The sequence below is a fragment of the Grammomys surdaster genome, unplaced genomic scaffold (genome assembly GCF_004785775.1).
Source record: "Grammomys surdaster isolate TR1022 unplaced genomic scaffold, NIH_TR_1.0 126391, whole genome shotgun sequence".
NCBI lineage: Eukaryota > Metazoa > Chordata > Mammalia > Rodentia > Muridae > Grammomys > Grammomys surdaster.
In genome coordinates this window covers 15309103-15328185 of record NW_021621185.1, presented here as the reverse complement: position 1 = coordinate 15328185, position 19083 = coordinate 15309103, and the positions used below count along the sequence as shown (strand labels likewise).

General features: G+C 45.7%; 1 protein-coding gene and 1 pseudogene across 2 annotated transcripts in view; both read right to left on the bottom strand.

The window, feature by feature from the left end:
• Positions 1 to 1267: 1267 nt before the first annotated feature.
• LOC114614473 lies at positions 1268 to 1833 on the bottom strand (annotated as a pseudogene).
• A 4380-nt stretch (positions 1834 to 6213) lies between these two features.
• Positions 6214 to 19083, bottom strand: part of Serinc5 (serine incorporator 5) — a 99220-nt gene continuing 86350 nt past the window's right edge. For both annotated transcript variants that reach the window (XM_028760097.1, XM_028760096.1), the window contains exons 9-12: positions 16382 to 16448; positions 12868 to 12907; positions 11998 to 12142; positions 6214 to 10211 (exon numbers count right to left, since the gene is read on the bottom strand). In XM_028760097.1, the coding sequence (XP_028615930.1) occupies positions 10064 to 10211; positions 11998 to 12142; positions 12868 to 12907; positions 16382 to 16448 (400 nt within the window). In that variant the 3' untranslated portion in view covers positions 6214 to 10063. The remainder of the gene's footprint in view (positions 10212 to 11997; positions 12143 to 12867; positions 12908 to 16381; positions 16449 to 19083) is intronic.

Below are 19083 nucleotides of genomic sequence, written 5' to 3'. Positions count from 1 at the left end.
GGGGCCGCTGAGGGGAAAGCCACAAGTCTACAGTAATCTATGGTTGGACATTCAAGAGCAGCTAAACCAAGTTCCAGAGGTTTAAAACCCAGCAGTACAACTCTTTCCTGACACAGCTTACACAATAGAAAGGCCAAGGGAAAAACTAAATATGAGGAGAAGGAAGGCATGGGGGAGGTCTTGGGATACTCTGAGGGAGGCTGGAGAGCAAAGCAGAGGTGGAAGACAGGGCTGGGAGAGGGAGCCATTTGGCAGCGTCCATGAAACCAAATGTACTTAGTAAGGATTTTAGAAAATCTGCCTTTCCCCTAATTAAAGGTGTTAGAACAACAACAGTCATAGAGTCGTTGGAAGAATGGCAAGTCACAAAAATGTTCCACAGATGCTAGCCTTCAGCATCACTTTATCAAGCTGGGCCTCCCATATAGTTTAGAATCAAAGGCAGGACGTCAGGAGGAAATCCAGAACATCTGCCCACTCCTTCCTTCTCTCCTACAGCTGCTCCTCTGCACAGCTGTTTGAATCTTCTGCCTTTTGCAAGTGGCCTTTCCTTGGGAGACTATGATGCCTCAATTGCTGAGGACTTCAGCTTTTCGAACTTAGTGGCTTGATGTCAGGAGGGATAGGAAGCCACAGGACATTAGTAGGATGTAATTAAAGCCTCTTCAGATGCCAGGGAAATCAGCCACCTTCCTACCTTGAGGTTGTCTTCTTAATAAAAGAATTTAAGAAAGGATTCAAACAGAAGTTTGTGGACAATTTTATTAGCATTTACAAGGAGGCAAGCTATAAATCCTGTCAGTTACCAGGAGAAGGAGAGCAGAGAGGATAAGGGGAAAGTCATGCTGTCTGAGTTACGGTGGTGTGAAAGTCCCATGGTGGTGATGGGAGCTTTAGAGAAAGAGTAAGGGGCCCAAAGTACAGACAGAGTACACATCAGTTCCAGGTGTCACAAGGAATCCAGAGAGAAAAGGACAAGCTGTGCCTTTCCAAGTCAGGACTCAGGAGGATGGAAGACCTTGTCTCTTAGGAATTGCACAGGAGGCATGCTTCCTGGGAAGAAAAAGTACAGTATATCATTAAAGGGATAATTATTCTGCCCATCTCTTCAGCACAGCTTAAGGTGAACCCACCTTCCAAGAGTTGTTTTTTTTCTCCTTTTTAGTTTTTATTCCTTCCTAATCATAAACTTAACTCTGTAATCCAGCTAGACTTAGAGGGGAATGAGGAAAACGTGGACCCCAAAGAATTTCAGGGAGAGCAGAGATTACAGAGAATTGTGAACAGATGGGGTGGGGGCGCTCTCCTGAACTACAGTAGAAATGGTCTGATGGGTAAGATGCCCATAAATCAAAACAATCAGTTGTCCACAGTTGGGAATGGTTATCTTCTTGCTGGTTTTGCTATTCCTGGACCCCAAATGCCTCGTAGCTTCCATGATGTTCACGTTTTCTTTCACCTTCCCAGAGACCATGTGCTTCCCATCCAGACAGTCTTGGCAGTGTAAACAAGCACTGCTTGGTCCAGCATTTACCATGGACAAGCTGCCAAGACCTGTATCTTCAGGATGAAGTTCTCATCCTCAAGTTTCTCTCTGTAGATGAATCTGCTGCCAGGGCCATTGTGGTGTGTGACGCCACCACCCTGGCACACGAATCCTGGAATCCTTCTGTGAAAGGAGGAATCCTTACAGACAAACCCTTTCTCTCCAATATTCAGAGCATGAAAGTTTTCTGCTGTCTTTGAAACTTTGTCTGCAAACAGCTCAAAGGAGATGTGGCCCAGGGGCTCGCCATCAGCTAAGATGTCTAAGTACCCAGTGGGGTTGACCATGGTTGTAGCAAGAGGCAACAGGGGACAGCAGTGTCTGCAAAGCCCTATAGATGGTTCTTTAACCAGGTCATCGACATTGTCCAACCAGAATGTTAGGTCTCCACCCAGAACAGGATTCTGTTCTCCTGACCAGGCCCTTCCCCTTAGCGTTTCCCTATTGCCATGCTAACTTTTGAAGAGATCATTTAAAAATCACTTAGGCTCCAGATCGTGGATCAGAGCCCCCAACACTTTTGGCATCTCTGACCTCGGGCAGAGATGAGTCTACCAAAGCGCCCAAGGACTTTTCTGGCCTTTAGCTAAGAAAGAAGTTGGTTACTTATCTTGGGGGTCTTCTCACCCTAAACTACCCAGACAGGTTTTAGCTCCTGTCTTCTTTAGGGTTTCCACTGCTGTGATAAAACATCATGATCACAAGCAACTCGGGAAAGAAAGGATTTCTTTCATCTTATACTTGCAGGTAACAGTCTGTCACTGAAGGAAGTCAGGGCAGGAACTCAGGCAAGGCAGGAACCTCAAGGAAGGAATGGAAGAAGCCATGGAGGGGTGCTGCTTACTGGTTTGTTTTCTTATACACCCCAGAACCCAGGGCTAACACTGCCACTTGAGATATTTTGTTTTTGAGAGAGCCTCTCCATGTGATTGAGGTTGGCCTTGAACTCTCCACCTTGATGACTCAGCTTCACGACTTGTGGCATTCCAGGGGAGCTACCATATCGAGCTACTTGGACTATTTCTTGTATGAGTAAGTATGCATGTACACGCATGTACACAAATGCACACATGCAGCTTCTATTATAGCACACAGCATTTTTAAAATCATCTTTCATGTGACAAATCTAAACATTCAGTATCTTTTCAACATCACTATTTTATTATCTACCTATCACTTCCATATATATACCAGATGAATTTTATTTGTCCTTTTATTTTTATAAGCAATGTAGGCTCTTCTTTTGTGGGGAGCAAGATATGATGGGTAACTTCAATGTTTAATTTGATGAGACTTAGAATCACTTGGGAGATGGGCATCTTTGCAAGTCTGTATATTTATTACATAAATGAGGTCAGGAGGCTGTCCCGCAGTGAGACTGGGATCCTACACTATATAAAAAGACAAAGAGAATTGAGCATAGACATTCATCCATCTTGTCTTCCCGATTGTGGATGCCATATGACCAGTTGCTTAAGGCTCCCACTGCCCTTACTCCCCTGCCATGACGGGCTGCATCTCTGAACTGTGAACCACAGTAACCCTTCTCATAAGCTGTTTTCAGCAGAATATTCTATCAGAGCAGCAGGAAAAGAAAGCAGATCAGATGCAGAGTCACAACATGGTGTCCTGACTGGCCCAGAACTCAACTACAGTGCTGGGATTATGGTTGTAAACCACCCTAAGTGTTCAGCTCTTGTAGAGTTTTCTTTGGAGGAGATACAATTTTCAAGTTACCTCATAAGGGAAATGAGGTGTGATTGACAAGTGAAGGACACACCTGCTGAATGTCTGAGGCAGGCAACTCGAGCTACACTTACAGAACACAAAATGATGTTTTCAGCAGCAGCATCTTTGGCACTCAGAAACTACTGGACAATTTAATTGATGAACCAAAATTTCCCTGGCTACTAATAGGACCAAATGTGATTTCTGTGTTTACTATGATTTTCTATTTTTTTCCGCTTGGTTTTCTTTATTGAGATGAAGTCTCACTATGTAGCCCAGAATTCACCATGTAGACCAGCTGCCCTCTAACTCAGAAATCTGCCTGCTTTTGCCTCCGATGTGCTGGGATTAAATGTGTATTCTACTATAGCTGGCTTCCACATTTTTAAACATTTATTTTATGCAGTTGAGTGTTTTGCCTGTAGGTATGTGTCCCATGTGTGTGCTTTGTGCCTGCAAAGCTTAGAAAAAGTTGTTAGATTCCCTGGAACTGGAGTTATAGATAGTTGTGAACTACCATGTGGGTGCTGGGAACTCTACTTGGGTCCTCTGCAAGAATGGCCAGTGCTCTTAACAACTAGGCAATCTCTCCAGCCCCTACTGTATTTTTCAAATTAACTTTCAAGGGCATCCTTATGTGTGTATCTATATACCCTAGGGAGCAAACCCAGGGCCGTGGGTATGCTAAGCACAGCTGCTCCACTGAGCCATAATCCTAGTCCTAAACAGGATCTGTGTCGCAACACTAATATGTCTGTGTTCTCCAGGACCTATGGTCATATATGCCTAAGGATACTGTCCATCCCTTACCTATCACCACATTCCATACCTCGCCACCAAAATAGTTCAGCTATTTCAATTAGCGTGTGAAACCCTCCATGGATGTCAAAGCCTCACCAGCCTCGTCCACCATCACCATTCACAAATCCTTCCTCCACTCCTTCATCCACTCATCCCTTACTGAACACCAGAACATGCTCAGTATCATCTGGGGCATCAGAGAAACCTGAGTGAAGCTTGAGGGACCTTAGTGTCCAGGAGACAGTGTGAATGAGTATGAACAGCAAGCTGGATGCTGTGGTAGCTTACATGAGAATGGCCTCCATGGACTCGAGTTTGATAAAGCGGTCCCCAGATGGTAGAACAGTTTGGGAAAGATCAGGAGGTGTAGCTTTGTTGAAGGAAGTATGTCACTGTGGGCAGGCTTAGAGGTTTCAAAGGACTAGCTCCAGTCTCAGTGTGCTCTGACTCCTGAGTGTTGATCAACATCCGACTGCTCAGCTGTTCCTGCCTCTGTGTCTTTGCTCCATCATGGACTCTCTCTGGAACTGTAAGCACAATGAAGCACTTTCTTTTCTAAGGTGTCTCCTTCAGTGTTTTGCTACAGCAATAGAAAAAAAACAAGACAGAAGGCAATGGGTTCTGTGTAAAATGATAAAGCAGGGAGGTGGGGGAGGGGGCTCAGGGGTGGGAAGAACACTGCATGCAATCCAAGGAGTCTTCTGCGAAGTGGAGTACACTTCGGATGGCCTTGAGCAGCCAGGAAATCAAGGATGCTGGAACAGGCTGGCCACAGGGAGAGTGACAGGGGTGTGCAAGGTGACTGAAGCAATGACAGCAGGTTGTGCGGAAGGGGGTGTTTAATAGATCCCTGCACAGACTTTGGCTCCTCCTTTGAATGAGACAGAAAGCTTTAAGCCTGTGTGATGAATTGCATTTCCCAAGATAGCTGCTAATGCCTCATCTCAGTGTTTTACAAGATGATCTTGCTACTCTTCTTCATGAGAATACACAAAATGTGATGTACATGCAATGACATACTATTGAGCCTTTAAAATGAGGAGACTCCTGCAACATGAAGTGACTTGAATGATCTTGTAGGACACTGGTACGTAGAACTGCAGGTGTCAACAGACAAATCAGGCCACCTAAGTGTTGACTGTCCTCCAAGCTAAGCAACCACCCTTAGCAAGGGGCAGTTCAATGGCACCCCTTGCTAAAGATCACCACGGCAGGGCTTGCTGTTTGTTGACTCCCCATTACGGAGGAATGGAGAGGGTCACAGGACCCTTAGCTGAGTATCCAGATACTCTGCCTTAATTTCATGTGGTTTGGGGGGGAAGGGTGCTGAAGTATATAGGTGGAGGAAGACTAGGGGAAGTGGACACCATTAAAGGACCATGGGGAAGCCCTCACCCTTGCTGGGCAAAGGCTTTCCAGGTGTGCCCTGTTGAGGGAAGGAATACCCACATTCCTGTAAGTAACCACTCACCAATGTTCTTCGTGAATCAGCAGAAAAAAACTGGCTCCCTAGAATAGACCTTAGCAGAATCATGTCTGTTTGTGGCTGGGACCTTTGGAGAAGGGGTAGATGTTTATGGTCCCCTAACAATGAACTTTAATCACATCAGGCTACCATGAAATTTGCCTACAAAGACTTGGTTTCTAGGCTGTAGCTCAGTGGTACTGTTCCTGCCTACCAGGCATGAAGCTCTGTGTTCAACTTGTAGCACCTGAAACACAGACAACAAACAAGGTCAACACAGAAGCAGATTGTAAGATTCTGCTTACCAAGGGCTTTGGAGTCATGTTGGAGAACTCAGAATTTCAGCTAAGCTAAGAACTGTGTTCAAGAGAAATGCTATAAAACATGAAGACAGCATTTAACAGCCCATTTTAAGTTGTTACAAGGGTGAACTATATGTGCTCTCACCATAAAAACGAAGTGATACATGTTAATTAGCTTGATTTAGCCATTCTATTTGTAGTTCAAGGCCTTAAGCTGGATACCATAAATCACCCATTTTTATTTGTCAACTACAAGCCATCAGCATAGTTGCCAAGATGTTTGAACTCTGGTTGACACATGAAGGCACTAACCCTGGCAAATACTAACTGGAGGCTTTAGTCAGGTGTCTAATAGAAAACAAACAACATGGTTTTCAAGTTTACATTTTATTAAAGTACAGAGTTAACAAGTTTGAGTTTTCTACATAGGAAAAGGCCAGACAATTTCAGGTGCTTCATAGAAAAATTAGCATTGAAAAACACAAATACAAATCCATAATTGGCTTTGTGGCTAATGGGGAAAAAATAACTATTTTAAAAGGTACCAAAATCTAATCATGTCAAAGACTTTTATAAACAAACAGTAGACTTACCACACAGATTGCATTCAAACTCTGCTGTAGCAAAAATGTAACCACAAAATTTGGTTACAGTTGTTTCCAAAAAAAAAATCTTTTTAAAAAAATTAACAGTTATGACTATAAAAATGTTTGTAGTTTTTCCTTTGCAAAGTAAAAAAGTTTAAATCTTTAATAAATGGAAACGAAATGATCCTCTTATAATTGTTATAAATAGCTCTCAAGACATATATTACTCATCTGCTGTAATCTTTCTTTACCGGAGAGAATTTCCCAGGATCCCAAAGGATTACCTTAAAGACTTCTATCACTTTCCTCACATGAATGTGGTTAAATTTCTCGAAGTCAATTGGGCGAACGCATTCTGGCTCTGCCCTTGCCCAACTAAAACAAAATTAAATACACCTCTTTGGTAAAAGCCAAGTGTTTCAGCCTTTCAAAATAATTGTCTCTGTGAATGTTTCACTGATGGAAAATAGAAAATGAGCTAAAGCCCTCGTGTCGGCTCTCCTGTCTACTGACGTCACCGCAATGCCAGAGAGCTCATCTCTGCAGGAAATGAAAATGTGTACTAGTGAGTAAGTCACAGAAGAAACCTTGAGAGTCTATGACCAGGTGGCAAGCTCGTGTCCCAGGAGGAGGCCCAGGGTCCTCTCTGGTGTGTGTCTTCCTTATGAAGCCCTTTCGCTTCTTGGCAGGATGTGGGATATGCATTGGCTTATGTTTCAGCACATGAACAAGAGCCCCTGCTTAGAAAGGCAATGGAAGAAGAGAAGCCCAGGACATTTCAATACAGGCTCTGGAGCTCTCTTTCTAGGGTAACATGAAGCACCAAGGATGGCATGAGTACATCATTGGATAAAGGCAGAGGGTGACAATTTGGGAAGGGGGCAGTTAATACTGGAGTGAAGTCACCCGTGGAACTGGAGACATGACACTATGTCTCCCGTTGGCCATTCCTTATGGGATTCAGAACCCCAAAGTCTCAATACTCCATGTCACCCCCCAACTCTTTCCACACCACAGTTCACCCACTACATAAAACTTCCCCAAACCTCTGGAGAACAATTCATCTGCTGACTTCCCAAGAAACCCAGATCAGCTACCCAGCACCACCAAAACTTGACTCAGTAATGACATGGGAACCAGGTATCTGTGAATGAGATTCCCAGGAGAACCCCCTCCCTGGCATAACTAACGTTTTACTCATAAAAACGAGAGGGAGAGAACACGTATGACTTCTAAAACTCCACCTCCGTGGCTAAGGGTCAGACGGGTGGCTTCAAAGTGTGCATTTTATAGTTCTGCTCAGGTACTGCAGGAAGCAAAGGTCTGTTAGCTTTAAAAGCTACCAGTGGATCAAGCAAGCTAACATTGCTGCTGTTATCTCAAAACAATGGCACACTTTCCAGTTTTCTCAAGTCTCACAAACAATAGCATTCTTAAGCTCACAAACAGGCTTCTACCTGAGTAGTTTCTCATCGATGATCACAAATATCACCTGTTTTGAAATAGGATCTAGCTGGCCTAGAAACCACAGAGATCCCCTTGCTTTAGCTGAGATTAAAGGTTCAGTTCTTACCTATATCTTACTTAGAAACCTTTCAACTCAACTCTGACCATCAATCTAATACCATCAGCTGAGAGTAAAGAAGGGGAAGCCAGCTCTTCCTCCTGTGTGAGACCTAACTTCTGGTGGGTAGTGCATGCACTCAACCAAGACTTAGGCAGCTGGAAAGTGAGTGGGGCTTGGTTAGTTCAGAGGGAAGCCACGGGGGCTGCCACTGGGACTGTCTGGGTTTCCCTGAGCTGCTTTCCAGAGAGGAAAAGGGGCCAACAAAGGCCAGCCCAGGAATGTGTGGCCTTGTCAGCCTGGCCATGACCTGGTATGAGGACCAGTTCAAAAGTCACCACACCTGGCTGCCAGTCTCAGCAGAGACAGACCTAGGACAAACAATCCTGCTCCCACCAGCACTGAGTCCCCTCGGCCTCCTCTCACAGCACCTCCCTCAGGCACAGCAGGGGCCACTTTCTGAACCATTCCCAGCTGAGGAGGCTCCCATTCCTACTGGATTAAGTAGACTTGTTCAGAGTTAGTGTATAGCTATTCCTTTTGTGATTCTCCTGAGCTGTCTCCGAACTGCTGACAGGCCCTGACCTATTCCTCCTATACAAGGATTATGATGAAGTTTACAGACAAGGTGTCCTCATTTGTGTATTTTTAAGACAGGATCTCAAATACTGTAAAGCAGGCAAGTTCTCCAAAGAATTCACCACTATTTCCTTCCCCTGGGTCCTTTTAGCAGGAGGGCACAGTAGTGAACAGAAATGAAGACTCTGACATTTTGGCACGTGGGAACCAGACTTAGGTGAGTCCCAATTCTGCCTGACTTGTTCAGATAGGGACTGGGGAAATCTCCTCCCTCACCAAGAACATTGGCACTAAAATGCATACCTGTGAGCACTGCTTTACCAAAACCTATCTAGGAATTTGTGTGGATGTAATCATAGCCTTGTGAGATGCCCCCAACCACCTACTTTTGCAAGGCAGTCTAGTTCCACACTACCACAGCTGTCTAGCCAATCTGTCTGGCCAGCTGTTGGAAGCTGCCTGGGATCCTCAACCCAGCCCTTCTCTACTTCAAGGAAACCATGCTGTTGACATTGGGGGCACTGTAAATGAGGAAGGCTTCGTAGTGGGGGAGAATCGGCTGACCTTAACACTCGGGTATGGCAGGCTGCAGTAAAGAAGCAATGTTTTTTGTTAAGATCCTTAAAGCATTCCTGTTAATGACACACACAAGTAAGAACTGTCATCCTCCACTGCTTGGGCAAAGACAACAGCATGCATCTTGTACAGTCACATGACCATCACCATGAACAAGTACAGGATTACTGCAGTGACTTGTATTGGGTAGGGAAACATGGTGGAGCATTCCATGAAGGTGAGAACAAATTGTGCTTTTCACATTATTACAAACACTACCCTCGACAAGAATGAAGGACTTCTGCCAAGGGCAGAGAGGACAAGAAGGCCGTGACTCCCAGCATCATGACCTCAATAGAAAATGCTGTGGGCAGGGACGTGTGGAAGTAATTGAGGGTGGACTCAAAGGAGAGACTCCCTCTGTACTCTGCATAAACAGGGAGCTGTGAGTGACAGAGGTCAGACCCCATCTTAGGCTGAGCACTCAGTGTTTGTTGTTGCTTCTTTATGCCAAGGATAAGCATGACAGGCCACACAAGGATGAGAGCGACAGGCCACACAAGGCCATCTTCATCCCTGGGATGGATGCTATGCCCCAAGCTCTGCCCTGGTTAAAACACGCCCTGGAAGAACAGCAACAAAACTTTAGCTAAATCTTGGGTAAGGCATAAAGAGATAATGGCACCTACCAGCTTGGCTAAAGATTTCAATTCCTGTAGATCAAGCTGGTAGTTTCCTTTTGGATTTTACAACAAGAAGCTAATCAGGAGATTTAGCTTGTTTCCTGAAAGCTTTGTCAGACCTACTTAAGCTATCGAGGGGATGTCAGCGTTTCACAGGGCACCAGTTGCTGCTTAAACCCCTGGTGCTCATGTTCAAAGGGCAGCCCTCCAGAGCGGGCACAGGCCTGCTGAGCCATGGGGCACTTGGAGATCCTCACACAGAGAACTGCCTGGAGGGACAGCAAAGAGGGGCCACCAGGGTCCCCAGGTACAGCAGCACACATATCCAGCAGGAGGCCATCTTGACCCAGAAGATGGACCAGCTCCCGACAAAGAAAGTCTCAATGGTGGCATTTTCGTAGCTGTTGAGAAACAGAGCAGCGGTAAGAACACAAAGATACTGAGGTACTACTGGCCCCTGGCAGACTTCAACTTTCTTTCTTAGCTAGTAATGGAGTTCTAACTCATATACATTTAAAATGTATCATTTGCTGGCTTTTCCAGCACTTCCAGGCTTTTAGAATTGTTGCTGCAGTCAGTTTTAGAACATCCTCCCTCTCCCACACATCCTGCATCCCCTAGCTGCCCTCCCTTCCCACCATCCTCCCGTCTATAGGATTTGTCTTTTTTAGGCCAATTCATGTAAATGCAGTCACACAGTCTCTTATGACTGGCTTTAAACATAGCATATTGCTTCCAAAGCTCTTTGCACTGCACATGTATCAGCATGGATTGGGCATCCCTTAGCTGAGAAGCCTGAGACCAAACTTTAAGAGTTTTTCGCTCTGGAATATATACACAGATGTTATCAGGTGAGAAAATCCAAAATTGGAAATGGTAACCGTTCCATGCCTTGTCAGATCTGAGAACATTTTGGGGTTTCTGGATTGGGGACACTTCACTCCTTCTTACTGATAAATCGTATCTTACTGTGTGGAATTAGCACACTTTGCTATCTCTTCGTCAGTTATGGACATCTGAGCGACCCCTGACTTCTGCGTTGTTATGAACTACTCTGACATGAGCATCTGTCTATAACTTTTGGTTACTCTTCCTTTTTGTCCTAGATCTATACTTAGGAGGAAAATTCCTGGATTATACACTAGGACTTTGTTGAACCATGCAAGAAATTGCCAAATTATATTTTCAACTGTGGCTTCATCATACATTCCTATCAGCAATGTAAAGAGGGCTCCAATTTCCACCTATGGCCGATGTTTACTACCATCCTGTCTTTATGAGTTTAGCTCTGTCCATACTTTCCTAGCTGTCTCAAGCCAAAATTCCTCCAGTTTTAAAAGATCACTAGGAAACAACAAATTTGTCCCTTCTTCGGGAAGAATGTCCTCCAGGAAGAGTCTGCTGACTCTAGGCTCTAGACTGCAGCTCCTGTCCCCTCACGTCCCAGCCTTCAGCACTCACCATCTGACATGGTCAAGGACTTGGGCCATGCTCTGCCAATCCCACTAGAGCTTAATCTCTAGTGCTTACATCAGTGCAGCACAGAGGAGCCACCCGAACGCCTGCTAACTAACAGTCACACACACAGATACAACTGCAAGTCTGGCTCTGTATGAATCTCCGTGTAGGAAACACCAAGTCTATTAGGCACTGGCAAAATTAAAAACTGGAAAGAATAAGAGATATATATTTTGAAGTAGGAAAATCCCCACTGTGTTAGTCTTTAAGATAATCTTTCTTCTATTGCTAGGACAGTGCTCTCCTCATTTGCAATGTGGACTTAGCCTTTCCTGTCTTGTTTGCTCTGTTTCTCAATACAGGGTTGGGACCCAAGGTCTCTCACATACTGAGCTTGCCCTCTGCCTCTGAGCACTGACTTAACTGCAGTGAGAACATTCAACGTCTCAGAAAGCCTTCTGGTCTACCAGGAAGAACGTCGGAGTGTTGGCTACAAAGACTAAGGAGAGTATAGGTGACTCCACACTTTAGAGAACCATACTGACATTATTGTTTTGGGGGTTTTTTTTGGGGGGGTTGCTTGTTTTTGTTTTTTGTTGTTGTTGTTTGGGGTTTATTTGTTTTGTTTTTTTGTTTGTTTGGATTTTTTTGTGCTTCTCAAACAACTCTTTTCCTGTACAGAAATGGTTACACTGAGATTGGTCTAAGGCATTCAGACAAGCCACTCACTGGAACCAGCTGGTCAGGGTCATCATCATGTAGAGGGAAGCCAGGAAGAAGACAAAGTGGAAATAGGAGTAGCTGTAGACGGTGCCTTTCTTCTCGTCATAAATGACCCTGGGTCCCTTCTTGACATTCTGCTGCTCTTCAGTGTCTGTAGATGACAAAGGACGCCCAAGGGCAGTGGTGAGTCCACCCAGGGTCAGCACTACTGCAGCGGCCGGCCGTGCGCAGTCCTAATGTGCCGCTAAGGAGGAAAAGCCGCAGAAGCCACCCACAGCTCAGTCTCCCCAGGAACGTGCTTGACTAGAGGAGTTAGCAAATACATTTTAGTGGGGCAGAAGAAAGAAAGCCTTTGAAGACATAAAGAATATTAGAGTTGGGCAGTGGTGGCACACACCTTTAATCCCAGCACTTGGGAGGCAGAGGCAGCCAGGTCTACAGAGTGAGTTCCAGGACAGCCAGGGCTACAGAGAAACCCTATCTCAAAAAAACAAAAACAGAAACTCAGTGGAGAGAGTAGCCCATAAACTTTCACCCAGGAACTTTCCCTTCTGTGAAGAAAAGCAAGCTGAAGAAAAGAAATGGCACCCAAATGAGGTGTGGGACCTCTGGCATTTTCTTATCATCCCTTTAAAAAAACATATACACACTGTATTTTCTAACTCTCTTAATTTAGATATGAACCAAAACATACAGTGATTTTTCTCTACCAGAATGCCAACAGAACAACCTGAGAGAGATGTGAGAATACATAAACAGTAAACCAGCTCTGGAACAAGCTATTTAGGCACAAAAGTAGTACCCAAATTGCAAATGCCTACAAAGAGAAATCCCAGCCTGCAGGGCCACAGTCAGGCCCAGAACAGCAGCACGTACCTTCTCCATCTGGACCAAAACAGAAACAGCACCGGGCTACCTGTGAGAACAAAAGCAACTGAGTCAGATGCTGGTTTTCTATGTCCCTGGCACTGTATGCTGCCCAAGTGGAGAAGCTTTGACCAGAAGTACGTGTTAGTGCAAGAGATTTGGCTAAGTGTCTGTCCCCAGATATACTGGGTACAGCAACAGGGACAGCCCTCATGGGTACAGGGATGTTCTAGCCAGGTACCCTTCAAAGGACCTAGTGCTCACCCTAGCTATCCTCTATATCTGGGAGCAAAGCCTTGTGTGCCAGCTCCTTTTGGCACTGTTTCAGCTGTAGTCCTGCCTTGTCCCACAGCAGGCCCTTTCTGGGTATCCTCCATTAAATGACTGACCATGGAAGGCAGATAAAGGCCCAGCTACCAGGCCATGGAGAACACTCTGAGGCACCACATATGTGCATGCCCTGGGGTAAGTGCAGCCAATACTGTCCTTTAACTTTATTTATACTATGCCTAATTCTGTCTCCTTCCTCTCCCCTTCCTCTCTTCTGCATGTGCTGATCCCTAATAAATTACCCACCTGACACGCTCTGCTTCGGTTCCTACCTGTGCACGACTTGGACTGAAAGATGCAGCAAACAAGACCATGCTCCTGCCTCACATTTTCTACTGTGAGGCATGCTACTCATCAATTCTGCCGCAGGGGTTGGGATTACGATTATGCTCACAATTGTTGACAGTGAAATCAGGCAGACTAAACAGCAGCCAGAAATCATCAAACTAGCTTCAAGACAGAGCTGGGACACATGCAGAATGAGACCTTGGTATCTGTGATTCACAACAGTAAGTGGCACGTGGTGCTCAGGGCACTGAAGCTGATGAGTGTGAACTGGGAATGGGATATGTCTGAAGGGCGGAGTAGAGGCAGCTGGTGGGCAGGGATGGCTGCACTCCTGCCCGAGCACTCAGGAGGCAGAGGCAGAAGAATCCCAAGTTAACGGATGGGCCAAGCAGTACAATGAATGCAAGGCTAGCCTGGGAACTGCAGTGAATTCAAAGCAGCCAGACTGGTTCAGGCTAGTCTGGGTTATGTAGTAAGAGCCTTTCTTATAATCAAAACCAAATAAACCATCAGGCTGCTGATCTGGCTGAGGATACAGAAGGGTGGAATACTTGCTTCTTTAGTACATTTGAATTTTATATCGAATGTCTTACTTGTTCAAAACAATAAACTCAAAGAAAAAGAAACAAAGTGCATTACATGATTGCAGGAAGACTGATAAACAGAGTAAGAAAGAACAGAATGACAACACTTGCCAAGACCATCTGGGAAGCAAGGTTCCTTCCTATCTCTAGTGGAAGAGAGCTGAGCTCCAAAAACACCAGAGAGCCAGAGCTGAGGGCCAGGAGAACAGCAGCCTTTAGTCCCACAAGTCCCGCTGGAGGCCAAGCCTTTGCTTCCTCCTGCTCCACAAGTCTTGGATCCTGTGAGGCAGTCTACAATTCACTAAGTGAGTGGGCCCACTGATTCATGCTGAGGTCCCCTTTCCTTTGAACCCTAAGCTACCACAGAAAATGTGACCTTGGTCTTTCAATGGCCATGATGTGGGGGCGTGAACCCAGTTGCTCAGTAGCAAACAGTGGGCGTCTCCTCCCTCAAAGGAGAAGAGCAACTTTCTCTCTTAAATCTAACCTGGGGACTTGCTGCTGTTTGAGCTTGAAGGCTGTACACAAAGGAGACACTGAAACCGTAATGCTCACTCCCCTAGCAGGTGGCCACCCAGTCAATGGCAGAAACAAAGGCACAACACTGTGTCTGCAGAGCCTTCTCCTCTGTAACAGACAGCACAATTTCCTCCTGTAAGCTGCAGAAAGAGCTGGTGAATGAAGCTGGCAGGGTAACAGGCCTTCATAATGGTTCTCTATGTCTAGGTTAGGTGCTGGAAAGGCCATCCTAAATGGCCAGCTGCAAAGCAAAGTGCCCATCCATATCTGGAAAGACACCAGGGCTTGTCCATCCAGTAAATGTTATTTGAATGGAGCCAGTGGCCTGTCGCCAGGCAGTCAGCTGCAGGGACCTGGGACAGCAGCTGTGCTCCTAGGCAATGTGCACTCAAGAATATGCACCCAGGGGCCACATCCTGTTAAATGGAAATGCTTTTCTCTCTGTAAAATGCAAAGAACACTGGGCTTTTGTGAAGACTATGTGACACTACACCGTTTTAGAACGGTACCAGCACCTGGAAGTGCTAAATGACTGAGCCATCACTGAAGCCCCAGGTCCTGGGCAGCCTGGAGCTCACAGAAAGATTTTCCTGCCTCTGCCTCCCAAGTGCAGGAATTAAAGGCATGTGCCACCACCGCCCTGGCTGTCAAGTCTCATCTTACCTGCCCTGTAGGTCGAGTTTTCTGACTATGGGTTACGTTTCACCAAAAACCAGAATTTTTTTTGACAATCAGCTAAATATTCCCTCAGACCTTGACATGCAGGTGAATGGCCTCACCCATGTGCTTGCAGTTCTGAATTCCTCCCTGAATGACACAACCGTGTGCTGGAACTGACCCATAACTGAGGTGTCAGTGTTCCCACCGTCTGTGCAGTGTGTGTGGAGCATTCTCAGTCCCTCCCTGCCTGTCTGTCTTCCTCCAGAGCACTGATCCATGATCCCACAGCTCTGCTGCATGTGAGGAAGACAGACGGGCGTCAGGCAGGTCAGTGGTTTAGAACAGAAAGAACACGTGTATTCTATTATAACCAAAGAGAGTAAGCAAGCGGTAGCTATGCAAGGTTCCCCAAGTCTTGGATTTGAGGTGGGTGCAGGGTGCCAGGCCGGTGGCTAACATTGTTGATGGAAAATCGAGAATTCTTTCATTTTAACATATAGAACAATAGTTCTTTCTCTATATAAAAGTCTTATTCTCAAACAGAAAACAGAATTATGAGTGCCAAAAATATATCAATACTATGCAAAGGAAGATTAGTTTTTTCACTGGGCAGGCTTAAGGGCAGGTCCTATGCCCAGGTGGAGATGGCCAACACAAAACAAACTCAGTGGTGACTTTAGAGACACCTCATCTGAGCATCTCCTACCTTACTCGTGGTTTGCTCATCTGTTATGGTTCCCGATTTTGTGTTTGTATGGGCTTTGTGTATGTGCACGTGTGTCTCCATGATTGTTTATGTGTTTCTTGTGTGTTTTCTCTCTCCTGCGTTTGCTTCGGTTTTTTGTTATGTTTGTTTTAATTGGCCCGAGAGAAAGAGAGAGAAGGAAAGAGAGAGGGGGGAGGGAGAGAGAGGGAAAGACAGAGAGAGGGAAAAAGAGGGAAGGGGGGAAAGAGAGGAAGTGAGAGGAAGAGAGAGAGAGAAAGAGGAAGAGGGAGAGAGAGGGGGAGGGAGAAGAGACACCATAATTGGAATATTCTGTATGAAAAACTTACTTTTAATTAAAAGAAAAAAGTCACCAGCACAAAGGGCTCTCCTGAGAAACGAGCCCTGAGCTGAAGACGGAGAAGGGCCAGGCACTTACTTCCAGCTCAGGAGCTCCATACCGCCTCTGCAGAGCGTCTGAGCTCGACCTTGTTGTCGATGTCAAACTAGGAAAAAGCAAAGTCCAAGCGCACAGTGAGAAGCTGTCATCTGGAGTCGAGGGGAAAGCAGCCTGCAAGGCTTGCTGGTGCCCTCAGCTCTGGGCAGCCCCTGCCCTGCCATGCCCTCCCCTGCCCTGCCCTGTCCTCTGACACTTGCATGAAAATGTCTCCATGTGTGGATTTATACCTTGCATAAAGGTATCTAGGTGGGCAGGTGTGCTCCGTCTTTCTCCCTTGCTCTTACTTCCTAAGTAATGAGGTCTTACATTATTTACACTATATCAGGCACACCATCTAGAAACAAGTCAGCACATATGGAGGATGTATGTAGATCTAATGTAAAAATACTGCCTATACCGCTTTATATATAAACTTGATTTGGTGTCGGTGGCAGGGTGGGGTGGCATGGGGTAGCGTGTAGGATCCTGGAACCAGTCCCTCGCAGCAGGCACTGAAGGGTGAACACAAGCTACTGTGATAGTCCACTTGAGAGTCAAGCTTGACGGCTGATTCTCCACCTATCCTTTTAAGTACACTGCATTAATCACTGCATTCAGACACAGGTTTGCAGATATCTTCAGTCTCCTCTCAACATGGCTTCTTGCTGCTTCTCACGTTATAACTTCACCTTTATCCCCACCCCACTCACTTAGAGGTCAAAAAGTTATTCGTTTTGTTTGTTAAGTCCAGGCAATGTAGCTCAGCTAGTAGAGTGCCTGCATAGTACACCCGAAGCTATGGGTTCAGTTCCCACCTCCCCATAAACCGTGTGTGGTTATAAAGACATGTAATCCCAACTTGAGAGGAAGAGGTATGAAGATCAGCCATTCAAGGCCATCCTTGACTACACAGTGAATTTGAGACCAGCCTAGTCTACAGAACACCGGCTCAAAATTTGTCCCTACCTTTCCTCCATATCTGGAGACATAAAATGATCTGTAATATTGACTGACAAAGGTAAAAGAGAGAAATGAACACATTTCCCTCTTATATAAAAACATGGAAGCATTTTAAACAAAAATATACTCAACACTTAGTCTAACTTTATACATGTATTCTGCAGATAATTCCTAAAGGCCATATGTGCTGTGTGTGGCAGCCCCTGTTCTGAGCATCAGGGCCTCTTCTGTGAAAAGGTAGCTCTTCTGCCTCACACAGAACCAAGTTCAAGGGGACACAGGAGTGACTGCTGATGCTCCTGTAGTTAGGCTCCTGGGACAGGCAGACATTAAGATTCATGCCCACCAAATCAACCTCAACACCAGGAGGCAGCAGGATCTTGTCTGTCCCCTCTCGGTCTCTTGTCCAAAGAGAAAAGATGTAAGTGGGCTGTGGGGAAGCAATAGAAAGTCTCCTGGAAAAGAGGTCCTCAGGATCCAGACCCCAGCACACAAGTGTTCCACCCTACTTCCTGACTGGTCAGGGAAGGACAAAAACTTCCCAGTGGCCATGTTCCCAAGGAACACACTCATCTGGTTATGTACTTAAGACTTCCTCATGCCAGTTATATGAAAGCACTTCCATGAATACTCCATAAATTCTTTGGAATAAAATTTTAGAAAGACAAACCTTTTGATTCAAGTACCTTGGACATTTCCAGCATCAGACAGCACTAAAGTAGGGAAGGCTCTCCTCCTTTTATTTAAAACTACTTACATCCAGTTCACCCTCAGGGACATCCTTAGGGACTCTGCATTTTCCTACATGCAGAGTAGATACAACCACAGTTAAAAAGACTATCCCCATAAAACTCATGAAAATTATTAAGGAAAACATGGTTTTGTAAACCCTTAAAGTGCCCCCCCTGTTTCTGTCTCTCACTCTCTCTCTCTGTGTCTCTCTGTGTGTAATATGCATGCATGTGTGTACTACCGCATCCACGTGAAGGACATGTGAAGACGGCCGTGGGCATAAGTCCTTGCCTGCACTTTGGTTGAGACAGGGTCTCACGTTGTTTCAGGTCTTCTGTTGAGCTTCCAGAAGTTCTCCATCTCCCCCTCGCCTGTCTCACTGTACAAGCATGAGCTATGTCTGAATTTATGTGAGTTCTAGGAATTTGAACTCAGATCTTTGAGCTTGCATATTAAGTACTTTACCCACTAAGCTAGCTCCCAGACCCACCCACCCACCCACCCATCCACCCATCCATCCACCCACCCACCCATCCATCCACCCATCCATCCATCCATCCACCCACCCACCCACCCATCCATCCACCCACCCACCCATCCATCCACCCACCCACCCATCCACCCATCCATCCATCCATCCACCCACCCACCCACCCATCCATCCATCCATCCACCCACCCACCCACCCATCCATTAATTGATTCATTCTAGGCACAATCTTACTAAGCAGTCATTGCTGGTCTGAAACTCACTATGTAGTCCATACTAGCCTTGAACTTATAGCAATTCTCTTGCCTTAACATCCTGAGTAATGGAATTACAGATGTCAGCCACTATACTCTGTGGTAGAGCAAGGCTGGGGAGAGAGACAGCAGCCCCAAGTGATGCACTCTGTCACCATTCAGAGAACAGCAATGCCACACACCTGTTCCTTGTCATCATTCACATATCCACCAAAACACTGCCTTCCTTCCCTCCTCTCTAGAAATCATGGCACTACCCCAACCTCT